General features: G+C 41.9%; 1 protein-coding gene across 1 annotated transcript in view; it reads right to left on the bottom strand.

Moving 5' to 3' along the window:
* Positions 1-236: 236 nt before the first annotated feature.
* The window catches only part of LOC311101092 (voltage-gated potassium channel KCNC1-like), a gene marked incomplete at its 3' end in the record, with an annotated part of 64,778 nt that continues 44,700 nt past the window's right edge, over positions 237-20,314 (bottom strand). The window contains exons 2-4 of the mRNA XM_084142148.1: positions 18,989-19,964; positions 16,338-16,523; positions 237-322 (exon numbers count right to left, since the gene is read on the bottom strand). Of these exons, the coding sequence (XP_083998274.1) occupies positions 237-322; positions 16,338-16,523; positions 18,989-19,964 (1,248 nt within the window). The remainder of the gene's footprint in view (positions 323-16,337; positions 16,524-18,988; positions 19,965-20,314) is intronic.

Genomic DNA, 20,314 nt, shown 5'->3' with positions numbered 1-20,314 from the left:
TCAAAAGCATCCATTATGCATGCCCTAAGTATAGCTAGAATATGTACATATATCATGATAGAAATCTTTGAGACTGAACATTTCGGCCAGTGCAAAAGGGCAATTTCTCCAAAGAGCGATATGTCTTTTGTTATCTGTCAGGGTGAATGTCAGCTGGGTAGAGAGGGCACCAGTGGCACAAAGAAATAACACAGTAAAAGCCACACACAACAGCAACATAAACACAAACCCAACACTCAGATGGCATTGGGAGTAGGACAGAGACACAGTGTAAAGTGTAAGAATGAATAAGCCCACATACAAACGCGTGATATGACACAACCTGAAGAGAGAGACAACAACACAGAGCACATCAGACAACACGTGACCCGCTGTTCCTGATACCCTTCAACTGTTATTGGGGTACTTCAATGCAGCTGCCCCACGCTGCACACGTTGCCACACACACATCCATATGTACGCGCACACACACTGACCACAGTCTCTCAAATACACTGCCTGGTTCACACACACACACACACACAACCACATCTTACACAACCATTAAATATGGAAAACACAATGTATATCCTTGTTTCATAATATGACTTTTGTTACTCTTTGTACATGTATGGACAAATATTTGGTGTGTGTACAGTACATGACCAGTTATTATAAGAATGTCATTGAGTTTATACTTAATATGATGTAATTGTGGTGCATCAGGCAGAGATTAGGTTAACAAAAAAAAGATAAGGTTATTCTGAATAATATTCTGAGCAATAGAATGCAATTGGGCCTTGATATTCGAATGACAGTTTTACTCACCCTTAGCTCAATAGCTTGGTGATATTGTTTCCCTACCTATCTATTGATTCCACTAGTCAAACTCACTTACATTAACACATAAGGGCAATTCATGGGTGATATTTAAACCGCTACCAAACATACTGTACAGACACAACACAGTGAACAAAGTGGGTAATAATTGTGATTTGCTGTCATCTATAGTGTATGTGTGAGTGTGTTCAGTGTCCAAGTTTCTGTGGGTGGTATGTTGGAGTGTCAACCGCCAACATGCAATGTCATGTAGCTGCGAGAACCTGAAATGTTTGGCTGACGGATTAGGCAAAACAAAAAGCTAACAGGGTTCCATTTTGGATACCTGTGATTTTAAAGCGTTACCTCTTGGCCTATAGTTTTTGAGGTCCTGCTGTAGCAGAGACCCTTCCAGCTTATCCCATTCCTCAGCCAAAGGGGAGTCTGGGCTGGCTGCCAGGGCTGCTGCCTCTAGTTTAGTGTCAGCAGGGGTGTGGAGAGTTTGGGAGGAGTGTAAAGGAGAAGTGTTTGATGCAGGTTTGGTGGTGGTGGTTGTGGGTGGTAAAAAAACAGTTTGTTGCAGCGGTAAAGAAATGGATTGCGGTATTGGGTTTCAGAATCAGCACAAGAGTATACATGGGGTAAACAGGGGTAAATAAGGTGTGTTTTGGAGTGGAAAGGAAAGGAGGGGGAAATAATGGTGGGGGAGGAGCATGACGACGGAGTCAAAGTCAAACAAGAAGGCGGAGGGGAGACGAGAGAGAGAGAGAGAGAGAGAGAGAGGGATGGAGAGGGAGAGGGAGAGAAAGAAACAGAAGTGACGAGAGGTAAATGAATGCATGGTCGTCTGAGTCCAAGAGACAGAGAAAGAGAGAAGCAATGAGAGTGATAGATGGCGAGGAGACAGAAATAAATACAAAGACAAAATGGAGGATGACAATTTGAGGCAGTGAAAGAAAGAGAGAGGGACAGAAAATACAGACAGGAAGAAAGAAAAGATGATACCAAGCAGTGGCGGTTCTAGACCATTTCAACTGGAGGGGCCAGGCTGGGACCATTTGTACTGTTAGAGGGGCCAGTTACATCAGACATTATTGTTGTCATGTCGTTTTCATCACTGCATTGCAGGCATTAATAGGCAAAAGACCATGTTTATAATCATTCAACTATTTATTATTGGCACTTACATTACAGTTTTACATTGCATTACATATTCAGAATCAGTTACATCAACTGTATTCTACAGTTTTTGTGGTTTCTTGCAAAAAGATCAGCAAATTCATCTAGATTCAAGGCCTTTGCCCTCCTTGACTCAATACTTAATACACCTAAATTGCTTAATCTCTCATCTGACATTGTGGACCTAAGATACATTTCCACCAGCTTTAGTGTAGAAAAACGCAGTTCACAAGAAGCGGTACTAAGAGGGATTGAAACAGCTATTTTGCACAGTTTAAAGAGCTCAAAGAAAACGTATTCATAAGGCTCAATGAATAACGCTAGCTCTACTACACTGGAGGGTCTCTGCATGCCACTCTGTATTTTCCATTGTAAAATTCTTCTGAACTGATGTAGTTCATGCCCCAAGTCCTCAATATTTGAATCATACATTCTAGCAAATGAAAACAGGGACTTCTCTTTGAGAAATGCATCACTTTTGGGGTGTAGAGTTTGGATGCCATTCATTATGTCACAGTGTTTGCTAGAGAACCGTCTGTTAAGCTCATTGAGCATCTGATCTAAGACAGGGTAGAAAAAGGTTGAACGAAAACTGTCTTTATCTATTTCTGAATCTGACCTACTGTACTGAGTTCACAGTCTCCATTGACTTGAGAGTTTGCATATTCTGCTTGTGGAAACATCTGGAAAGCATTACTATAGGGGCCCCCTAAAACAGAGGAGAGTCTGTTATGTGAAGGCCAGGGATTGGCCTATGAAAAAACACCCATATTATGTTACATATTATAAATACCATGGTTGGAACAAAGGACGGGGAGAAATAACATATTAGAGATTGGGTCTGTTGTTCTCCAGATGTCTGCAGGAGTCTGTAAATTGATACTGTTATCTTAGATGTAATAAACCATTATAATCAAGGACAGTATCAGCGGATTTCTTGTCATCACAGCATGTCAGCATCGTTATCTCGACACTACATTAATGGTGACGAGGAATTTGGGCCGTGTTGCGTCTTTTCTCAGCGTTCCATTCATGGGCGCCGAGCTGACTCTCGCTCCAGAGTCCGGCAGATAAGGGTGAGTTTTCTCACCACTTTGGGCACTGGTCAGTTCGTGTGCTTGTGTGTGTGTGTGCGTTGAAGGACTGCACCGTCAAAGGACTTGTGTGTGCGCTTTGCTGTTATTTGCTGTGTGATGAGAATCCGTTCTAAATTTCTAAATTTGTTTGCGTTGAAAACAACGCAAACAGGGGGGAGTGTCTATAGGAATTGTTAACACTGGGCACAGGGATATTTGGCTTGAATAAAATTTAAAGGAGTGTCCAGGAATAGCATGAAGGAATAAGGCCAGGAAAAAAGGAAACATTTATACAAATTAGGACGTCGCTGATCTACGGAAGCCCTCAAAAGAGGCGATCATTAGGATGGGCCGAAAATCCTGAAAACTCACTAGGTTGATTTTTAAGGTCAGTTCTGGGAACTGGAGTTTGTGGTAGATACATTCCATTGCATGTTACCCCTCGACATATAGTTGACGAGGTATATGTTCGAAGTAACCTCTCATTGAATTTCTGCAACTCGAGGTAGCAGAAATTTAGGAAGGAACGATGAGAAATAAGGAGCAACGGTAGCATGCTTTAGAGTATCGTATGAATGAATGCATTCTTGTTGATTGAATTATTTTAATGTGTGCGTGTTAGGAAAGAGAGTGTGTGTGTGTGAAAAAATAATTAAAAATAAAGACGTCTCTGTTGTGTTTCAGCTGTGTGTCGACTCATGTTATGATAAGATTTATGTTAGAGATATATACATATGTATGTTTTGGTTGAGAACAGGGGTTTTAGTTTTTTGTAAGGAAATATGTTAGTTAAGGTTAAAATCTAATGAGTCTCTATAAAAGAGAACGTTTAATAATTGTTAAAAAAAACTATGAGCCCGTGGGAGGATGATTATGGGTAATGGATAAGAAAATAGATTGTGGTAAACTTAAGTAACTTTGAAGTAGGATTTGTGTTCTATGTTCTGTGTTGGTTTGTGAGTTTTGTTTGTCTGTGTTGGAAATAACGGAGGGACAGCTGGTCTGTCTGCTTTCTGTTGTTTAGCTTGGAGAGAGCTGCTTGGGAGAGCTCCTTTCACTCTGAAATCGCATTGGTGAATGAGCTACGCATGCGTGGGATTTTATGAGTTTAGAGTTACGTAGAGCAAACATGCCACTCCCCTGCCTGCACTGAGCTGCTGTGACATGCAGACAGAGAAGAAAGGGGGAGACTTACACACAAATAATGTATTCTGTTTGATAAGTGTCTGTTGCTTAATTATTAAACTATTTGATTGAGATCCATTGAATTTATAAATGAGAGATATGTTGACGGATAAAAAAATAATAATAAAAAAAATGTTATTGGGCTATTTATAATATTCCTGAGTTAAGCTGTTTGCTTATTTCTTAGCACGAATGTGAACATAGGTATGTCTAAAAGGGTATTGTATGGTTGAAATAACCCAGTGAGTGCATAAAAGACTAAATTCTTGTCTGTTCCTTTTGTTCTTCTGTCATGTGCGAGACGAGAAGGAGGAGACAGAGACAGAGAGAGAGAGGAGGTGCTGACCAATGCGTCACGCGACAGTGTGTGCTGCCCCGGATCCAGTCCAATCAAGGCCAGTACTGCTCTGTTCACAAAACTTACTTTCCCATATATGATATTGTGTGTGCCTAGCATATTTCATGTTGTGACAATTTAACAGGGACTTGGCAACAGACTGATCAATTGATGTAATTAAGAATTGCACATTGGATTTTTTTGTGAATGGGTTGGTTTGATTAGAGTTGTGTTGGAAATCCAGCACTGACATTATTCTGTAAAATTAAGGTAATTGGGTGCTTATTAAGCAATTGGTTTGTGAGTGCTGTAGTGTTGCTGGATTACAGGTCTTTCTTTTTTGGATTGCTCTGAAGTTGACTACTTTCCTTTACTTTTCCTGATTGGATGTGGTAAGATTGCCACTAATCAATAATCTGGTAAAATTAAATTAAATAAAAATGAATTAGTTAATTAATAAAAATAAATAAATATATTGATTAATTAATTAATTAATTTAATTTAAAATGAAAAAATAAAAAAGGAGGGAAACAAGCTACATAGTCTAAAGTATTTTTTTGTTTACAAATTAATTGGTTTAAAATAATAATAATAATAATAATAATAATAATAATAATAATAATAAAATAATTCACAATAAAGGAATATAAAAGAGTTGTTACATTGGGGAAAAAGGACAAGCAGAACAACAAAAAGACCCCCACCTTACGAGGAAGAAGTAGAGTTTAAGGACGGCTTCCAATGATCATTCAGGAGGGTGATTATTGCATCAGAGATGAAGATGAACGAATAATAGAGAGAGGACAAGCAGAAATGACCATAAAGATGAATCCAAACTCCAAAAGTAAGAAGAAAACGAGATGTCTGGAAACTAAGGGTGGAGTGAGGTTCAGGAGGATGGAACTTGAAGATGATGATGATGATGATGATCAGAGTGATTCAGAAGAAATCATGGGTGGATATGACCCTGTGATCAGACGGAGGTTGGCCAGAGCGGAAAGAAGGGGTGATGGAAGTTGGAAGAAGAAGAATACAAGAGATTCGATCTCTGATGAAAGTGAAGATGGAGACAGCGATAAAGATTTGGAGATTAAAGGTGCTTCATGTTCAAGAGGATTTTATCCTACAAGAAAAGAGAGCACAAGTAAGAAGATGATGCCAGTGATAATTCGAGGACAGAACCTGGAGTATAAGCCTTTGAAGAATACCGATATGTCAGATATACTTGAGAAGCTGCCTACTCTTCAAGATGGAGCATATCCTTGGATTTCAAAATTGGAAGAAATTATGGTGGGAACACAGTCTGCCATAGGAGACATTAAGAGACTTTTGGCTAATCTCCTTGGGATTCCAGGTATGGAATACATTTTTCAGAGAGCTGGACTTAATCGATATGTGGGGACTGCAGTGAATGATCCTGAATTGTTGGCTGCAAGTAGAAATCGGCTGTGGAGAGGACTGAAAGATACGTTTCCAACAAATGTGCATCCTGACAACATTCTGATTGACCCACTAGGACAACAAGAAAATCCGAGAGCCTATGTGTCAAGAGTTCATCAAGTGTGAAGAAATATTACCGGAAATGATCCAGATGTGAGTCAAATTGAGCAGTCAATTTTGAGAGCTAAACTGCAGATGGGACTGCCCTCACCAGTAAGGAGCAAACTGGCAGAGGTGGTTGGACTTGGAAGCATGACAAAAGGTGTCTATAAAGATCATATAGCCCATCAAGTGGATCTGTACCGGAAAAAGGAACACAACCAGAAAGAACAGGATCAAGAAACTCTCAGAAAACTCAATCAAATACAACTGGTGGAGAATAAGAAGGAGAAGAAACAAGCTTTGGTTATGCAGAATCAGTGTGCACCAAATCAACAATCACTGCCACAGCTTCAACCGAACCAGTTCCAAACGCAATTGTACCAGCCACCAATAGCGGTACCAGTTGTTTCATATCCATAGACAGTTTCTGGACAGACACATAATTGGAGAGGAAGAGGACGAGAAGGCTTAGGAAGAGGAAGAGGAGGAAGATTTAAGCCATACTTCCAGCAATCTTCAGAAGTGTGTTATAATTGTGGACAGGTTGGTCACTTTGCTGTGAGTGTAATGGGCCAGGAGGAAACACCAGAGGGAATTTCAGAGGAAGATACAGGGGCCAGTCAATATCATCTGGAGGACAGGTGAACCCTTATAGGGGCCCGGAGCAAGGATTTGAGGGAGTGAAACAGCTGATTCCTCTTACGGAACCAATTGAGCTCTGCTATGAAAATCAGAAAATTACAATACCCATACTGGTATCAGAACATACACCTATTGCATTGTTGGGAAGAGATGTATTGTGTAAATTGACTGTACAATAAAATGTACACCAGACGGCTGTCTGGTAGAAGTGCCAAAGGAAAAGGTTTACCAATTGTTGATGATGACAGAGATGGATTCTTCTTCAGTATTCTGGATTGGAAATCTCAGTGAAGATTTTTTGAAGCAGGCTAAGATATGGGAGAAATTCATTGTGGCAAATATGCCAGATGCGAGGCTTCCGGTATATCCATTTCATTGTAAGCTCAAGTATTTCAAGAATGTTGCCCAATCGAACTCAGAGGAATGGTTGAGTCATCAACCAAAGAAAGTTCAACTCAGCTCATGTTGCATAATTTTAGGACCACAAGGAGCAGCTATGAAGATAAACACAAACGATTATCTGGATAAAGAAGTTGAGATTGAGAAGAGTGTGCCACATGTGACCTTGTTGGTTTCTGAAGGCTATGAGCAGAAGCAAATAGGAGAAATTATGACAGAAGCAGAGAAAGCTGTTTTTGTACCGATGAAAGAGTATTTGGGGATTTGGAGGAGTGAAGATCAGTGATTTCTCAAAATCATGATTTCGGCTCAAGGACTAGGAGAGCCACAAGCTGTATGGATGACACATGAATCTATTTGCAGTGCGAAGATGGATTCAGACCCTATGAAAGAGGAGATGTTGCAACAAGTTCCAGAATGTTTGTTGTCTTTGGAGAAACGATGAGGGGTTGATAGTAGTGCCTCTAGACCTATTAGGTCTGATGATTCAGGAAGCACATGGGTTAGCTCATGTTGCAAGGGCGGAGGTTAGGAGAAAAATCACAAAGGAGTACGGTTTTTGGGAACCATATTTGCTTGAACAGGTTGACTATGTCATAGGTAGGTGCACAATCTGTCTGAAAAATAATGTTTGCAGGGGTGTGACTGTTATTCTTGGTTACATTCCTACACCAAGAGGTGAATAAGATGTCCAACTAGTGTAAAGAAGTCATAAGCAGGTGGGGACTTCCCGATCAAATATCCTCAAATTAGTGGGAGAGAGTTTTGTGGATAAATCAGTGAAATGGTTTTTGGTAAAATTGGGAAAAAAGTCAGACTAAAAAGTTATGAAAACTAGTGTTGAAGTAACTCTAGGAAATGTTGAATACCCGATCATTTTTCACATGTCTTTACATATTGTTGTGATATTTAGTATTTTCTTATGAATCAAAGGGGGGAAATGGAATGTGATTCATTTTATATATCATTTTATATATCATTTTTATATTATTGTTGATATTGATGTTTTAATTTGCATGTGTTGTTTTGAAAAAGATACTGGTTGGTGTTTTCTTTTCTTCCAGAAGCATATGGGGGAATGTGTAGAGGGGGTTCAAATACTCAAACATGGACAATATGAATGGACTGGAGGAAGTGGAACAAGGAAGGTGTGGAAATGTTCAGATTCCATCATCAACGTTGCATTGAAAGTCGACACTGCTGAGGAGATGCAGTGTAGTGGACTACATTCCAGTGTCTGCAATGATATATAGACATATTTGCATGTGTAATACATAATTTGTGTCATATTCTTTCTGTATTAATTTTTGAAGAATGATGTTTTCTGTTGTTGGGTACATGTGGGGACCTCAGATGTTTTAGTTTTTTCGTGGATGCTTAGGGATATTGGGTCTAGGCAGGGACAGAGAGAATCCACAGGAGGGTCCAATGGGTCGACCAGCCTGAATGTGGACATTTTTGATTGTATTTTGTTTTCTGAGGCTTTCATGTGTATTCAATTGCATCATAGTTTAAAATGCATTGATAAAGATGTATGAATTGATCTGGAGTACTTAGGTGGTCGCCTGGGGCAGAGGGGCCGTGAGAGAACTTTACTGTCTTGATTGATTGATGGATATTTGGAAAGAAAGCTGCCAGACAGGTTTTTCGCTCTTACACTCCATAACGATTTCTTTACACTTCATAAAAATTTGTTCACACTACATACATTTTGTTTTATTGTTAAAGTTACACAAGATTTGTCATAATCCAATTCTTTTTGTTTTCGAGACTTAATTAGTCTCGAAGGGGGGAAATATGTAGTATCTGAAGATTCTATGACTTTGGCTGAGGTTTGCATATTCTGCTTGCGGAAACATCTGGAAAGCATTACTATAGGGGCCCTCTAAAACAGAGGAGAGTCTGTTATGTGAAGGCCAGGGATTGGCCTATGAAAAAAACACCCATATTATGTTACATATTATAAATACCATGGTTGGAACAAAGGAAGGGGAGAAATAACATATTAGAGATTGGGTCAGTTGTTCTCCAGATGTCTGCAGGAGTCTGTAAATTGATGCTGTTATCTTAGATGTAATAAACCATTATAATCAAGGACAGTATCAGCGGATTTCTTGTCATCACAGCATGTCAGCACCGTTATCTCGACACTACAGACGCCTCCATTAAAGAACACCCTCTGTGTTCTGTTAGACAAGTACCTCTTTATCCACATTATAGCAGGGGGTGTAAAGCCATTACACATACATTTTTCCAGCACCAGACTATGATCGATAATGTCAAAAGCCGCACTGAAGTCTAACAAAACAGCCCCCACAATCTTATTATCATCAATTTCTCTCAGCCAATCATTAGTCATTTGTGGAAGTGCTGTGCTTGTTGAATGTCCTTTTCTATATAAATGCAGAACGTTTGTTTTCAATTTGTTTACAGCAAAATATCATTGTATCTGGTCAAAAACACTTTTTTCCAATAGTTTACTAAGGATTGGTAACAGGCTAATTGGTCGGCTGTTTGAGCCAGTAAAGGGGGCTTTACTATTCTTTGCCTCATCCCTCTCAACTATAAAATTGTTCAATTCCTCATCAATCCACAGGGATTTAAACGTTTTTACAGTCATTTTCTTAATGGTGCATGCTTATTAGTAACTGGAATAAGCTATTTCAAAAATGTGTCAAGTGCAGTGTCTGTTTGCTCCTCATTACACACCACGGACCAACATACAGTTGAAGTCGGAAGTTAGATTATTTCACTTATTATTCACTGTATCATAATTCCAGTGGGTCAGAAGTTTACATACACTAAGTTGACTGTGCCTTTAAACAGCTTGGAAAATTCCAGAAAATGATGTCATGGCTTTAGAAGCTTCTGATAGGCTAATTGACATAATTTTTGTCAATTGGAGGTGTACCTGTGGATTTATTTCAGGGCCTACCTTCAAACTCAGTGCCTCTTTGCTTGACATCATGGGAAAATCAAAAGAAATCAGCCAAGACCTCAGAAAAAAAAATGTAGACCTCCACAAGTCTGGTTCATCCTTGGGAGCAATTTCCAAATGCCTGAAGGTATCATGTTCATCTGTACAAACAATAGTACGCAAGTATAAACACCATGGGACCACGCAGCCGTCATACCGCTCAGGAAGGAGACGCATTCTGTCTCCTAGAGATGAACGTACTTTGGTACGAAAAGTGCAAATCAATCCCAGAACAACAGCAAAGGACCTTGTGAAGATGCTGGAGGAAACAGGTACAAAAGTATCTATATCCACAGTAAAACGAGTACTACAGTGGGGAGAACAAGTATTTGATACACTGACGATATTGCAGGTTTTCCTACTTACAAAGCATGTAGAGGTCTGTAATTTTTATCATAGGTACACTTCAACTGTGAGAGACGGAATCTAAAACAAAAATCCAGAAAATCACATTGTATGATTTTTTAAAGTAATTAATTTGCATTTTATTGCATGACATACATATTTGATCACCTACCAACCAGTAAGAATTCCGGCTCTCACAGACCTGTTAGTTTTTCTTTAAGAAGCCCTCCTGTTCTCCTCTCATTACCTGTATTAACTGCACCTGTTTGAACTCGTTACCTGTATAAAAGACACCTGTCCACACACTCAATCAAACAGACTCCAACCTCTCCACAATGGCCAAGACCAGAGCGCTGTGTAAGGACATCAGGGTTAAAATTGTAGACCTGCACAAGGCTGGGATGGGCTACAGGACAATAGGCAAGCAGCTTGGTGAGAAGGCAACAACTGTTGGCGCAATTATTAGAAAATGGAAGAAGTTCAAGATGACGGTCAATCACTCTCGGTCTCGGGCTCCATGCAAGATCTCACCTCGTGGGGCATCAATGATCATGAGGAAGGTGAGGGATCAGCCCAGAACTACACGGCAGGACCTGGTCAATGACCTGAAGAGAGCTGGGACCACAGTCTCAAAGAAAACCATTAGTAACACACTACACCGTCATGGATTAAAATCCTGCAGCACACGCAAGGTCCCCCTGCTCAAGCCAGCGCATGTCCAGGCCCGTCTGAAGTTTGCCAATGACCATCTGGATGATCCAGAGGAGGAATGGGAGAAGGTCATGTGGTCTGATGAGACAAAAATATAGCTTTTTGTTCTAAACTCCACTCGCCGTGTTTGGAGGAAGAAGAAGGATGAGTACAACCCCAAGAACACCATCCCAACCGTGAAGCATGGAGGTGGAAAAATCATTCTTTGGGGATGCTTTTCTGCAAAGGGGACAGGACGACTGCACCGTATTGAGGGGAGGATGGAAGGGGCCATGTATCGCGAGATCTTGGCCAACAACCTCCTTCCCTCAGTAAGAGCATTGAAGATGGGTTGTGGCTGGGTCTTCCAGCATGACAACGACCCGAAACACACAGCCAGGGCAACTAAGGAGTGGCTCCGTAAGAAGCATCTCAAGGTCCTGGAGTGGCCTAGCCAGTCTCCAGTCCTGAACCCAATAGAAAATCTTTGAGGGAGCTGAAAGTCCGTATTGCCCAGCGACAGCCCCGAAACCTGAAGGATCTGGAGAAGGTCTGTATGGAGGAGTGGGCCAAAATCCCTGCTGCAGTGTGTGCAAACCTGGTCAAGACCTACAGGAAACGTATGATCTCTGTAATTGCAAACAAAGGTTTCTGTACCAAATATTAAGTTCTGCTTTTCTGATGTATCAAATACTTATGTCATGCAATAAAAAGCAAATGAATTACTTAAAAATCATACAATGTGATAAAAATTACAGACCTCTACATGCTTTGTAAGTAGGAAAACCTGCAAAATCGGCAGTGTATCAAATACTTGTTCTCCCCACTGTATATCGACATAACCTGAAGGGACGCTCAGCAAGGAAGAAGCCACTGCTCCAAAAGCCAGACTACGGTTTGCAACTGCACATGGGGACAAAGATCGTACTTTTTTGAGAAATGTCCTCTGGTCTGATGAAACAAAAATAGAACTGTTTGGCCATAATGACCATCGTTATGTTTGGAGGAAAAAGGGGGTTGCTTGCAAGCCAAAGAACACCATCCCAACCGTGAAGCACAGGGGTGGTAGCATCATGCTGTGGGGGTGCTTTGCTGCAGGAGGGACTGGTGCACTTCACAAAATAGACGGCATCATGAGGAAGGAAAATGATGTGGATATATTGAAGCAACATCTCAAGACATCAGTCAGGAAGTGAAAGCTTGGTCGCAAATGGGTCTTCCAAATGGACAATGACCCCAAGCATACTTCCAAAGTTGTGGCAAAATGGCTTAAGGACAACAAAGTCAAGGTATTGGAGTGGCCATCACAAAGCCCTGACCACAATCCTATAGAAAATGTGTGGGCAGAACTGAAAAAGTGTGTGCGAGCAAGGAGGCCTACAAACCTGACTCAGTTACACCAGCTCTTTCAGGAGGAATGGGCCAAAATTCACCCAACTTATTGTGGGAAGCTTGTGGAACGCTACCCGAAACGTTTGACCCAAGTTAAACAATTTAAAGGCAAAGCTACCAAATACTAATTGAGTGTATGTAAACTTCTGACCCACTGGGAATGTGATGAAATAAATAAAAGCTTAAATAAATCATTCTCTCTACTATTATTCTGACATTTACATTCTTAAAATAAAGTGGTGATCCTAACTGACCTAAAACAGGGAATTTTTACTAGGATTAAATGTTAGGAATTGTGAAAAACTGAGTTTAAATGTATTTGGCTACGGTGTATGTAAACTTCTGACTTCAACTGTATATTATTTACATCAACAACATAGGAATCACTAGAAAACTTATTGTATGACCTCTTATACACAATATTAGGCCTTTGAAACTTTGGTTTTCCTAGATATGGCTACTATATTGTGATCACTACATCCAATGGATTTGGATACTGCTTTCAAACAAATATCTGCAGCATTAGTAAGGATATGATCAATACATGTTGATGATTTAATTCCTGTACTGTTTGTAACCACCCTGGTAGGTTGACAACCTGAACCAGGTTGCAGGCACTGGTTACAGTTTGAAACTTTCTCTTGAGTGGGCAGCCTGATGAAAGTATTTAAAATCACCCAGAAAGTATACCTCTCTATTGATATCACATACATTATCAAGCATTTCACACGTCATCCATAACCTGAATAATCTGTCTGTAAACAATTGTTGTAAAAATTACTTGTGTCATGCACAAAGTAGATGTCCTAACCGACTTGCCAAAACACAAGAAATTTGTGGAGTGGTTGAAAAACGAGTTTTAATGACTCCAACCTAAGTGTATGTAAACCTCCAACTTCAACTGTATGTAGAGCCATATACTGTATCGACATGCCCAGAGAGTGTCACTTAGTCTCTGAAGCTCTCTAGGTGCACCTGGGTACATCTCTCTTTGTACGCTAAGCCATTTTGTATGCACATATGACCCAGATGTGAAGACATACAATCTTTCTAGTGAGGAGAAGAACAGTCCTACCTCAGCGACAGCTTTGACTGTATCCACTAAAACTAAGTTTAGACAGTGCTCATTGCAGTGTATGTTAAAGGCATGCTTTGCTTGTTCTTTAATGCGTGACTGGACGCCTGAATGCTTGCCACTCATAACTGAAGCACCGTCATATGCTTGGCCTACTAGGTTGTTTTTGTATTCAAGACCATGACTTTCTAATATGTGTATGATTTTGTCAGTAAGCCCTGCTGCATCTAGTCGATCAGCCGATTCAAAGTGGAGAAAGCTCTCATGGACAGCTCCACTGAAATTGTACCTGAGTACTAGAGATAACTGCTCCTTTTTTTACATATTTTGTGTCGTCTGCCATTATGCTAAAGACCTCACTGTCTTTCACTTCTTCTATAATTTTTGTTCGAACCATGTCTGCCAAACAACTCAGAACCTCATTCTGAATATCTTTGCTTGGGTATTTTGCATTATGAATGGAAGTTAACCTTTTTTTTCACTGTTGTGTCATGCTTAGCTATTGTTTCTAGGATTGCCATGAAGTTCCCGTTATTATCAGACTCTGCAGACTCATTGTGTCCTCTTTGTGCAATGTTTTGTGTGGCTGTAAGTAGTAGTACGTCTATTGTTTTGATATAGTCCCGATTTTCTTGAACCTGTTTGTTGTGTTCCTTGTTTAGTGCATTTACCAGTGTTGCATTACTTTTTACAGCTTTCTGATAGTCTCTCCATGTAATCATTGCTTGTTTGTGCTGCTCAGACCTTGCATGAATTGCAAATTCCCCCTCTTTGTAAGTTGCCTTCTTCCAGTTGTTAAAACCCAATTTTGAATCAAATACAGTCTGAGACTTTGGGAAGGCTAAAATGCCTGCAGGCGTAACAAAAGACAGAGTCTGATTTTTTTGAATATTCAAGCCAGGGGTGGATGTGGTACCAGGCCGCCTTGAAGCTCCTCCTCCTGTCCCCCACCAGAGTTCTTGGGTACATGTTCATCACTGGCTGCACCGGTGGGTCCTCCCGGGATTTGCTGACATCTGTCGAAGAAAGAAAACTATAATTAAAAGTATCTATTTGGGTAATTTTAGACACATACCATAGCCATCAGACAACTTCTGAAATCCATCTGATATCTATATCACAAGCCCAATAGCATGTTAAATGAGAATTAATTTCAATCATAAACCGACATTTCTATACACCATATAAACTGACTAATTGCACTGCTTTACAAGTAACCACAGATTTATTCAACATCCCAAACCTGATTGTCCACTGCCTGTGGATGCACATGGGTCCTCTGTTGGTGTCTCACTCTCAGCCTCTACGTCCCCCTCAGCCTCAGTCTCTCCATCTGTCTCACTTTCCTGCTCTACTATGCCTTCACTCTCAGTCTCTCCAATGGACAAGTCTTCCTGCTCTCTCTCTGCAGGCTCTCTGCTCTCTCTTGCTCTCTCCACACTTGAACCCTCTGGCTCTGTCTGACTTTCTGCCTTGTCTTTTCTTTGGAAGAAGGACATTATGTCCTTTTTTCTCTTTATGTTGGTGAGAACTATAGAGCAAAAGCAATGGGGACCAAGCTTATTAATTCATTTACTGAAAATAACTGACTTGCTAGGTAGCTAGCTTTCATGTCTAACCTTTTAACGTTACAATGTGTGGTTTAAGTAAAAGCACCATGTGTTTTTGATTAAATATGATATCCTTTTTCATATTGCCATACATTTTTCGATGCCTGACTGTTAGAATTAGCTACAAAACTAAACCAAAAACAATGCAAACGAATACATAGCCCAGGATTCAAGCCAATTCATTAATTAATTCACAAAGAAAGTAACAAACGGCCAGGTTAACATTAGCTGATCTAACATTACACTTCTGTAATGCATTTAATAGTTAACTATGTTACAAATACAACATATCAAACATTTTTGCTCACCTCTCTTCATTTCCTTCTTCTTGCTTGAACAATATTATTTGCGCCAAATTTCTTTCAACTTCTGAATCGAAAAAAACTTGCAGATCCATGTGGTACGATACAGTTGTGTTCCGCCTAAAGGAGTCCCACTAGAAAATGTGTTGGGTTACTTTAGTGTTTCGCTTTGTCACTGTCTAATAACGGATGTAAAAAAATAAGATAAAAAGAACATGATCGCAAAAATTAATTCTGTGATAATTATTTCAGACTCCGCATTTAGGGAGGCCACAAGGGGGTCCAAGCTTGTTGTCACAGGGGCACTGGTCCCCCCCCGAAACCGCTAGTGATACCAAGTGTGATGGATGACAACAAGGACAGTATAGACCAGAGCAGAGCAGAAGAGTAAAGGTGTTGGTGTAGGTGGGTGTTGTTGCGTCCTGTCAGAACTTAATGTTTGGAACCTCCCTGTCACACAAACACAGTCATGTCTCTTCCCATGATGCTGTTGGCCATTGCTTGTGTTTGCCTGTGTGTTCTCTCTAACTAACCACAAATCAGTTCCCATATATGCTGTATTTGATCATGTATACATAATTAGTGTATTTGTGTCTTGCACACCTTCCCTGTTGGCATCTTCTATATAGGGAGAATCTGTATCTTTCTCAGTGCTTGTGTCTTATGGAATCTTGTGCCTTATGGAATCTTGTGCCTTATGGAATCTTGTGCCTTATGGAATCTTGTGTGTAGCTCTGTTGACTACGTAGTGTGTGTTTACAGTCCCGTCCCCTGCGGGAACGACATACCTTTCCGCACATTCCCATCTGTGGCGCGGAATTCCCTGGTGTTGAGCAGGAAGCAAGCACGGTCCTGCTGGTAGCGTTCCCGTGTTACTCTGGCGCCCTCTCGCTCCGGACTCAGCACCTGGTCAATGGTGGGGCAGTCCTCGTTCGCCAGGGCCGCAGTGGCCGCGTCGCCGTTCTGCTTGGAATCTTTTGGAAAAGAAGGAGAGATGGGGAAAGGGGGGATGGAAGGAGAGCAAGGGAGAAGGAGAGAGTAAAGGAGAAGGAAGGAATAGGAGGGTAGGAGATAAGTGAGGTACCTGGATAGTAGAGGAGGAAGGTCGTGATGGGAGACTGAGGCCAAACCGGGCTGTGTTTCCATATCCACACTAGCATACCACTTAGGATGCATGGCCATTACATTGCTTCACTCTACATAGTATGTTGGTATGGGTATTGGAACATAGCCGGAGGAGAGGAGTTGCTTACTTGATGATTCAATTGACCCAATCAGAGAGCTTGCTGTTGTGAGCTTAGGGGCTTTGATTGGCTGCTATATCTGAGGTTTTGGCATGGCACCTTGGCCCACCGATACAGTCTCCCATCACTGGAGAAAAGTGTGTAAGAAAATAGTCAAAGGGATAGGGGGAGGAGGTGTTACTACAAGCTACTGATCACAATTGAATACTGCAGATGAGATACATAATCAGAGACAGAGACAGATTCAGTAAAATAGCTTAAAAATGGGCCGAATCTAATCCCAAACTATGGTGTCCTACTGAACAAAAATACAATGCAATAGAGTATTTTATTAGGACTCACAAAAATGGTATTTTTCACTGTGTATGATAAAGTAAATAGCATTAATGAAGAGCAGTCGTTTCAAATGAAGGCTAAATGCACAGGAAGCTGCTGAGGGGAGGACGGCTCATAATAATGGCTGGAATGGAGCAAATGGAATGGCATTTTACCAGACGCTCTTATCCAGAACGACTTACAATTAGTGAGTGAATACATTTTCATACTGGCCCCCCGTGGGAAACGAACCCACAACACTGGCGTTGCAAGCGCCATGCTCTACCAACTGAGCTACAGGGGACTGTTGGCATCAAACATGGAAATCATGTTGTTGATGTATTCGATACCATTCCACCTATTCCGCTCCAGCAATTACCACGAGACCGTCCTCCACAATTAAGGTGCCACCAATCTCCTGTGGCTATATGTAGTCTAGAGCTCAGGGCTAAATACCATCTTAAGCTACTGTGTTTTCTAAAACACCCAAATATACACTCTACTATGATATGTAATTGATAATTGCCAATGTGTCAAAGTTCATGTCCATCCTGGCTTAGCTAGACAGCATGGTAAACTAAACACTGGATGTAGTGATTTAAGCTCACGGCAGGCTCTGTCGTAGCCGGCCGTGACCGGGAGACCCTTGGGGCGGTGCACAATTGGCCCAGCGTCGTCCAGGGTAGGGGAGGGAATGGCCGGCAGGGATATTGGTAGAGCATGGTGTTTGCAACGCCAGAGTTGTGGGTTCGATTCCCGCGGGGGGCCAGTATGAAAAATAAATACAAATATGTATGTACTCACTAACTGTAAGTCGCTCTGGATAAGAGCGTCTGCTAAATGACTAAAATGTAAATGTAAGCGGTGGTTCGGGGTGCGAGTTGATGCTGCAGGGTGGCTGGTGCTCATATGCTCAGACACAGCTGTCAAATCTTATCTCACATGAGTTCCTGCTCATCAACTTACTGACAACCTACAGCAAAACCCTTATAAAAGAGAGTGTGAAAGATAGCGAGAAAGTGGTGGGATACTATAGATGCTGATGCAATAAAATACTATAATTGCAGACTCACTGATGATTTCTCCAGGGCTACAAAATACACAACATGTGCAGTATTGTCATGTGTGGATCTTGGGTTCATAGGTAATACACAATCATGCCAAATGATATAGGAATTACTGTATGTATTACGTACTAAATATTACACTAGAGTTTTCAAAAAAAAATTGTCTGACATTTGAACCAAACTATTGAACCAAACGTATGTATATTAGGCTGTTATGAAGAGATCCAAATTAGGTTTTAAAGTACTGTGTTTGTTCTACGCAGACAGATGGAGGCCTATCGGAAAATGTGGACTCGCCAGTTGATCCTAAATTACCCATGAGTTCTGATGGGTTAGCTATCTCTCAAGGGCAGATTCAGAATCAGCCCACCCCCCCCCCCCCCCCATCCCTATCAGGGATAGAGGCACTCTAAACCCACACCCCATGGATCTGCAGGACTGTACTATTGCTGAGATTACTGAGTCCCTGTAACTAGCTGTCAGATAACATTCTGATTCCTAAGTCTTATACAACCCAGAGTCACCCACTTACTGTGCAAATCCCTGTCCCAAGTTTGATTTCAATGGATATCTGTTGATGCTAAACTGTACAGTTTGACAACCTCTTTGCCAAGAATATAATATTTTGCCAGGGTAATTTGTGTTCTACGACCTTGTGGAGGCCAGTGGTGGTGTGCCCAGATGCTCAGCGAAGCTCCATGTTGTGTTTACAAACTCATGCCAATCTTACGATTCAAGGTCGAAGCCAGTTTGTTAACTTGCAGTCTGTGTCTTAAAATAGGGGGCTGAGGATTAAAAATAGAAATGTCTCACCTCGGTTGATTTCAATGATCTCCTCTTGAGCGAGGGGGCAGTCAAGGCCTCCGGACCCGATCACCTCGCCGAGTACATTACCCAGGATCCTATGGGGCGAGGCGGTGGCCATGGCGAGGGCGTCGGGCTTGCAGTAGTTGGGCGAGCCAGGCATGGTGGGCCGGGGGATGTGCTTGCCCTTTTTCTTGGGCAGCTTCTGCTTAGCCATGGCCAGTGAGTAGTACATGCCAAAGTTGTTGACGATGACAGGCACAGGCATGGCGATGGTCAGTACCCCCGACAGGGCGCACAGCGCGCCCACCAGCATCCCCGACCACGTCTCGGGGTACATGTCCCCGTAGCCCAGAGTGGTCATAGTGACCACAGCCCACCAGAAGCCAATTGGGATGTTCTTGAAGTTTGTGTGTTTGGCAGCCGTAGGGTCATCAGGGTCTGCGCCTATTCGCTCGGCATAGTAGATCATGGTGGCGAAGATGAGCACTCCGAGAGCAAGGAAGATGATGAGCAGGAGGAACTCGTTGGTGCTAGCGCGGAGCGTGTGGCCCAGGACACGAAGCCCCACGAAGTGGCGGGTCAGCTTGAAGATACGCAGGATACGGACAAAGCGGACCACACGCAGGAAGCCCAACACGTCCTTGGCAGCTTTGGAGGACAGGCCGCTCAGCCCCACCTCCAGGTAGAAGGGCATGATGGCAATGAAGTCGATGATGTTGAGGGTGCTCCTGAAGAACTCGACCTTGTCCGGGCAGAAGACCACACGCGCCATCACCTCAATGGTGAACCAGATGACGCACATGCCCTCCACGTACATAAGCCAGCTGTCGGTCACCACCTCGTAGACGATCACCTCGCGCGTCACGTTTCCCTCCGTCACGTTCTCCGTCTTGTTGTAGATGGTATTGAAGGCCTCGTGCGTCTCCATGCAGAATGTGGAGATGGAGATGAGGATGAACAAAAGGGAGAGGAATGCGCAGTACTGGAAGAGAGGAACAGAAAGAACCAGAGAGTGGAGGGACAGAGAGAGCAGGGGAAAGGCAAAAAGACAGAAGGCAAAGAGAAAGTTGAAGATAGAGGGACAGTAAAGGAGAAAAGAAAGAGGAAGGAGAGAAGGGTTACAGTCATATACAAACAACAGAGCTAGAAAAACAGATGGTGTGTTGCTCAACAGTTAGTCAGCCCGTACAGGACACTGCAGGGCATTACTCGGTCAGATGAGATGAGCCCAGGTTATTAACCTCTACAGGATCGGTGTCCCGTATACGGGACGGTTGAGCTAACGTGCGCTAATGTGATTAGCATGACTGTTGTAAGTAACAGCAAACTTTC

The sequence above is a fragment of the Coregonus lavaretus genome (genome assembly GCF_964263955.1).
Source record: "Coregonus lavaretus genome assembly, chromosome: 25".
In the NCBI taxonomy this organism is placed as follows: domain Eukaryota; kingdom Metazoa; phylum Chordata; class Actinopteri; order Salmoniformes; family Salmonidae; genus Coregonus; species Coregonus lavaretus.
The sequence above is the reverse complement of the archived record's forward strand: the minus strand, read 5'-3'. Positions and strand labels throughout refer to the sequence as shown.